Raw genomic sequence first — 6,000 nt, forward strand, 5'->3', positions numbered from 1 at the left:
TCATCTCCCAAAGAAACCCTGTACCCTTTAGCTGTCACCCACACTTCCCCTCCCCCCTTCCTTCACCTCCTGGCAACCACTAATCTACTTTCTGTCTCTAAGGATTTGCCTATTTTGGACATTTCGTATAATTGGAAGAAATAACTGTAGGGAGCTTTGGTGAGATTGGTGAACATTTGGGAGACTTATTTTTGCCCCCATAATTTTTGTGAGAGATTGGGCATGGGCCATGAGGTGCAAATAAAGTTTATAAATTTCAAGAAAATTTTAGGGTTAAAAATACTGTTTACCTTGAGATGATTTCTCATCCTTTTCATTAAAAATTTTTCTCTTGGGGATATGTTTCATGGGCTTTGGAAAGGGCAAGGAGCTCCTCCCTTTAGAATTTCTTTTTTTTTTTTCTTAAAATAATTTTCAGGGGAGGTATAAGTTTCATTATCTGGGGTCACTGTCCCTTTCTTTTTTAAAAAATTTGTAAATTTGTTTTTCTATTTTGAGAATAAGGTTTATTTGCTTTGGTGAGGGTGGGGGCATCTCCCTTTAGGAATGGCTGCTTTCCTTTTTAAATGCTTTAAGTTTTTATTTTTCCACTGAGAGAATTACAGTCGGCGGGCTTTGGAAAGGTTGGGAACTGTATCCCTAGCAGAATTTCTATTTATTTTCTTTCCAAAAAAAAAAGGCCTTCTTTGGGAGTAATAGGTTCAGGGTCTTGTGCCTCTTCTTCTTCCTTCTCAGGCTCCTGTTCTATGATGGCCTCCTCTGGGAGTATCAGACAGGGAACAGCAATCACTGCTTTGGAAAAAAATCAAGGCTGATGGAATGTCAGCTAAAAGATTGTTCTTAGACAAATGAGTGTCCTACATGTCACAGAAAGCCATATGTTGGATATTTTTTAAAATCCATAATAGATAAATTAATAGTTATATCCTATTAGGTGTCAAGTTCTATTTTTGCTCTTTCCCACCCTGCTGCCTTCTTCAGGGGAATAAAAGAGTTAATAATGCAGAGGAAAGCATTCTGCAAACTGTAAAGTGCCATACTAGCAGTAGGGATTATATAATCCTTATTATAATGCCCCTGAATGCTTTCCTGGCCTCTATGGATTTTTCCCCTTTTCTTGGAAGCACTTTGGGTAACTGATGGCTCAGCCTTGCCTTTTGGGCTGCAGATCTGCAGAAGCCCCAGTTGGAGATTTTAATAAACATAAAAGAACTGTATTCTCAGAAAAGAAAGACCACTGGACAAATATCTCATTATCGTTTCTAAAACATCCTGCAGCAAATGCTCAGGAGCTCTCAGAATATACCAAATAAATCAGATGGTATCATCAAAACCTGGCAAGGAGGGGAGAAAGAATCTATGAGGAAAGAAAGTAATTTCATCCTGACCTTCAACAGGTTAAACATTAGAACTACATCCTGAAGTTGTTTACAGTCACTGCAGATATTCTGTTCACTTAGGAAAAAAATTTATTACCCCTGAAACCAACAACAACATCATTAGTCTGCTGCTGCCGGGACTGCAGGGGATAAGGACACTTTCCAAATCATTTTTTTTAAATTGTTAGTAATTTTCTTCTTAATTATGGTTCTAACATCCATTCTGAAAATGGAGAGATTGACTGCATTTCCTAGGGGCTATATATTCCAGGCTATTTAAATAAGCATTTACTTCTCACTCTGAAACGAGTGAGAATGCGTTTTTAAATTCATTCACAGCAGCAGTCTCTACGTCATTGTTGAAAATGGAATTGCTAGGTTTCAAGCTTCAGCAAGTGTATTGAGCAAAAATAGGGAGGGCTGAATTATATTAGGCACTGGGAAGGAGAGACAGTATCTACCTTTGAGAAGCTCAGACGTAGGTAAGATATGAAGCATTCAGGCAAGAATTACCAGATGTCATATAAGCAAATGCTTGCTACTTTGCAAGAAAATGTGTGCAAAAAATACCAGGAAACTGTTCTGTTATAGTTTGGGATGTAATAGTAATTGCTGTGTAGTCATTAGGAGTGAGAGATACAGAGACCCCTCTCTAACCCAGAAATAAAAGCCATAAAAGTGTATTTCATTAATCACCTGTAGGGTGTGATTATAATTTCATAGCTGGTCAAAACCCAATGAATAAAAATATAAACTGTCTTTCTTCAACCACAGCTGAGTGAAGGGAAGCAAATATGGTCTACATGTAAACCCCCACCCCCAAAGAGAGTTATAGCATTGTTAAAGAACCAATTCACACATCTTTACTTACACTTGTTGCCACCAGGTGGGAGACCACGGCTCATTTCCTGGAAATTAAACCATTTCAGAAAGGAAGGAAATAGGTTTGGTTCACAGACTGTTATCCAAGTAGGCATTCAGAAAGAAAACATGCGCCCCCTTTTCTCAGTCCCTACCCTCATGCTTGTCATAGATTTGCAACCAGCAGGTTCTGAAACCCCCAAAGAGAGCAGACCACACACTGGAAGATGTTGGGTTTTTTACTGCAGTATTGGTCGGCAAAGTTATCTGGGAGAAATCTGTAGTCACATTCAAACCCTTTGTTTTGCTCATTTTATCCTTTGACTTATCAGGCTAGTTTCATGCTACTGGTACTGACTGTGTCTTACCACGTAGGATTTCATTGTACAATGAGAGCTATATTTAGTTTTGAGCTCTAAGATTCTGTGTGTGCGTGTACACACACACACACACACACACACACACACACACACACACACACACGTATGTCATTCCCTAAGCTTGCCTCAAGGAGGCAGTGTCTGAGAATAATGCAACCCTAGCTAAGATGGCAACCTGTTTGCCTTGAATGTTAAGATGCAAGTCAGCTGGCTATGGATGCTATTTGCCTGAGGAGAATGCAGCAGAGAATGGTCCTATCACTGAAGATCAGATGTTCTCATCTGCATCAGAGAGCAATAGCATAGCAACACCTAAAGTGTTGGAGAAGGGCTCCTCCCAGGAATTTTAGCATTTACCCAGATCTTTGCATCCTTCAAAACCCTCTAGGGTTCATTTATATGGCCCTTTTGAAGCCCACTCTGCAAGATAAGTGACTGAACAAAAGACCAGCTCTACTTGGCAAAATGAAACTGGGGGAGGTGGTCCTGGTCCCCTGCCAGGGCTGCCAAGTGCCCGTGGGTCAGTTGGCCAGCACGCCTGAATGGATACTATGTAGAGGAAGCTAACCTGCTTCCCCTTACCTTGATCCTCCTTATCTGTCTGGCAATAGAAATTTTCTTGTCAAGCTGTTGGGAGATGCTTTCCCACTGTCACAGGACTCATCCCTGGAGCTCCGGACCTCCAGTCAGTCTTCCAGAGGCCAAAGAGGCCATACATTCACTGACTATCCTGGTAATTAAGCCCTCAGGTGTCAGTTTCTCAGTCACGTTCGTGGAATGTCACTTAAGAAGGCCACAAGTTAGGTGGTCCTTATTGGTCTCCCTCTCACCAGCTTTATGCAAACTCTTCCAAAAAGACAAGAGCAAGCACCTGGTTAGGGTGACCTCCCAGGTCTAGCTGCCCCGCCCTTTCCCTTCTTGAGATCACTGAAGGGAAGGGCTGCTCTGATGCCGGAAGGGTGTGTGTGTGTGTGTGTGTGTGTGTGTGTGTGTGTGTGTGTGTGCGTGGAGATCCACCTTTTGGTGAGAGCGGGGTTGTTGGATTAAAATATATATATATATATTAGTTCCCTACAGTTCTATTTTATTTCTTTTGAAACCTCTGCACCCTTTTTTCCCTGTGAAACTTTTCCCTTTAGAGTTCCTCTTTCTCAGTCGTTTATCATTTCAGTTATTTTGCAAATTCAAGCCTCCCTAGTCATAACTCAGGAAGCAACCAGCCCTTCCATTTCCATTTAGAGATGCCAACCCCTACCCCCTTCCCCTACATTCTACAAGTGTACAGTCCAGAGCAGAAGGATTCTGAGCCGTGTCCCTATGCCCTGCTAAGCAGCAGGATGGACGGGCATCATTGGTGTGATGTGTTGTTTCTGTGTTTTGTTGTTTTTCTCTGGGGGAAAGCTAAATGAAGGTGTATGTATGCATTATTATGATTTTCACAATCTTGTGGAACAAAGTTTAGGAAAAACGAAGAGTAGGGGGAGCACAGAGAAAGTAAGAAACACTCCTTCTGAAGAGCATACTGGGTTTCGGGGTTTCAGGGTCCAACGCAAGGACTGAAAACCTTCTTCCTCCTCCCTCCTCCGTGGGCAGGTGCCCGAGGATTCTCCACTGGTCTTCTTCCAGCTAAGTGCAACGTTTAAGAAGTCGTCTCTGAAGACTGGAAGAGATGAGGGTTCCCATTCACATGCTCTCAAATACCAACTCATTTTCGTGTATCTAAACTGGGGCTCCTGTACCATCCCAACTGGCACCAGTGCGGGATGCCAGTTGACCGTTTGTGACGCGACCCATCACTGTATCACCGTGTTTGCACCTACCTGCCGGGAAATCCTGCAGACAGATGGAATGGTGGCTTCGACATACGCATGCTCTCCCCCTCCTCCCCTGCGAACCCTGCCCTTCCCCTGCAGTGCGCGTGGGCGCCGCCCAACCCCTCATCCCCACGCGGAGTACCAGCGCCCAGCAGCCAACAGAGGCTCCGGGCCCCTCCCTGGAGCGTTGCCAGCTGTGCCCCAGCTGAGGAACCCCCTCCCCAGTGGCAGGGAGGGGGCCAAGCAGACGCTGCTGTTCCGCAGCTTGGGCCTCTGCGGCAGTGACCGCGGCTAAGAGGTGTATCCCACCGCCCACCCCCTCCCCAATCCCGTCCCTGTGTACCTTGGGCCAGCCCCTAACACCTCTCTAGGTCTCTTGCGCTCCCTGGGCTTCCTCTTCTTTTTCAAGATATAGGCGCTCACCGCACTGTCACTTCTCCTCATGAGGAAAACTGCTCCGACTCCCAACCGGTGCTATCACCCCCGTTTCTAGCCCCAAACAGCCCACTCTCACTTCCACATGTTGCTTCCCGCCTCCCAACCGCTTCCCACTCCCCTGGGCTCCCCCATCCCCGCATCTTTCCCAGCATCTTTGCTAGTCGGTGGCAACCAAATGGGATGCTAAGGGTGCCCAGAGTCCCGCAAGCTGGATAGCCATCCGGCCTCGCCTGGGTTCTTTCCCTCCCGCCCCAGGGGATCTTTTTCTTACCTTTATATTGGACAACGGCACTGGCACTAGCGTTCGCGGCGATGGCGAGGTCCTTAGACCTTTCTCTGGAGCGACCACCGGACACTGCAATAGATGTGGTGCTGGGCTCGGCTCCGGACAGGACACTTGAGCCGGCTCAGGGCAGGACTCTGTGGCTGGTTCTGTGGCTGGTTCTGGGGCCGGCTCGGGGGCCGGTTCTACGGCTGGTACTGGGATCGGCTCAGGGGCCGGATCTGTGGCTGGCTCTGGGGCCGGCTCGGGGGCTGGTTCCGTGGCTGGTTCTGAGATCGCTTGTGTGTCTAGTTCTGGGGCTGGTTCTGGGATCGCCTCCGGACCGGGTTCTGGAGCAGGCTCTGGACAGAACTGCGGTGCCGGTGCCGGCGAAGGCGCGTGGAGCAGCTGAGGAGCTCGCGCCGGCGGTGACGGCGGCGGCTTCGGCGGTGGCCACGGCGGCGGCGGCTCTGGAGACTCCGCGGGCTGCTCGCCAACCTGAGGCGGGGCAGTGCCCTGGGCCGCGGCAGCTCCGCGGTCCATGGCCGCACACCGCCTCAGGTCCGGGCAGCGGGCGACCCTGAATTCGGAGGGCTAAAGTACCCTCGGGCGCCCCGCCCACCCCAGTTTGACAACCCCTTCCAGGGTGCCAAACTTTCCCCCGCCCCGCTCCATGGCTGGCTCCGCTCTGAGGTCTAACCCGGGGGCGCTCGGCGTCTCCCAGTGCTGGAACACGCCCCTCGGTGAGCGCACACCTCTTCGTAAGCAGCCACGGGCCCGATGGGCGGGAAGCGGAGGGGCTTGCGAACGCGGACTGGACAGAGCGCTTGATGACCTCCTAGCGACGCGCGGGGTGGGGGGGGGCA

At 48.5% G+C, this 6,000-nt stretch overlaps 1 protein-coding gene across 1 annotated transcript in view; it reads right to left on the reverse strand.

Moving 5' to 3' along the window:
- The window catches only part of DGKK (diacylglycerol kinase kappa), a 160,317-nt gene extending 154,640 nt beyond the window's left edge, over positions 1 to 5,677 (reverse strand). The window contains exons 1-3 of the mRNA XM_029240177.1: positions 5,144 to 5,677; positions 4,441 to 4,453; positions 4,144 to 4,280 (exon numbers count right to left, since the gene is read on the reverse strand). Of these exons, the coding sequence (XP_029096010.1) occupies positions 4,144 to 4,280; positions 4,441 to 4,453; positions 5,144 to 5,677 (684 nt within the window). The remainder of the gene's footprint in view (positions 1 to 4,143; positions 4,281 to 4,440; positions 4,454 to 5,143) is intronic.
- Between the last annotated feature and the right edge of the window lie 323 nt (positions 5,678 to 6,000).

This window comes from Monodon monoceros, unplaced genomic scaffold (genome assembly GCF_005190385.1).
Source record: "Monodon monoceros isolate NGI ecotype Baffin Bay Population unplaced genomic scaffold, NGI_Narwhal_1 Super_Scaffold_22, whole genome shotgun sequence".
Lineage (NCBI taxonomy): Eukaryota > Metazoa > Chordata > Mammalia > Artiodactyla > Monodontidae > Monodon > Monodon monoceros.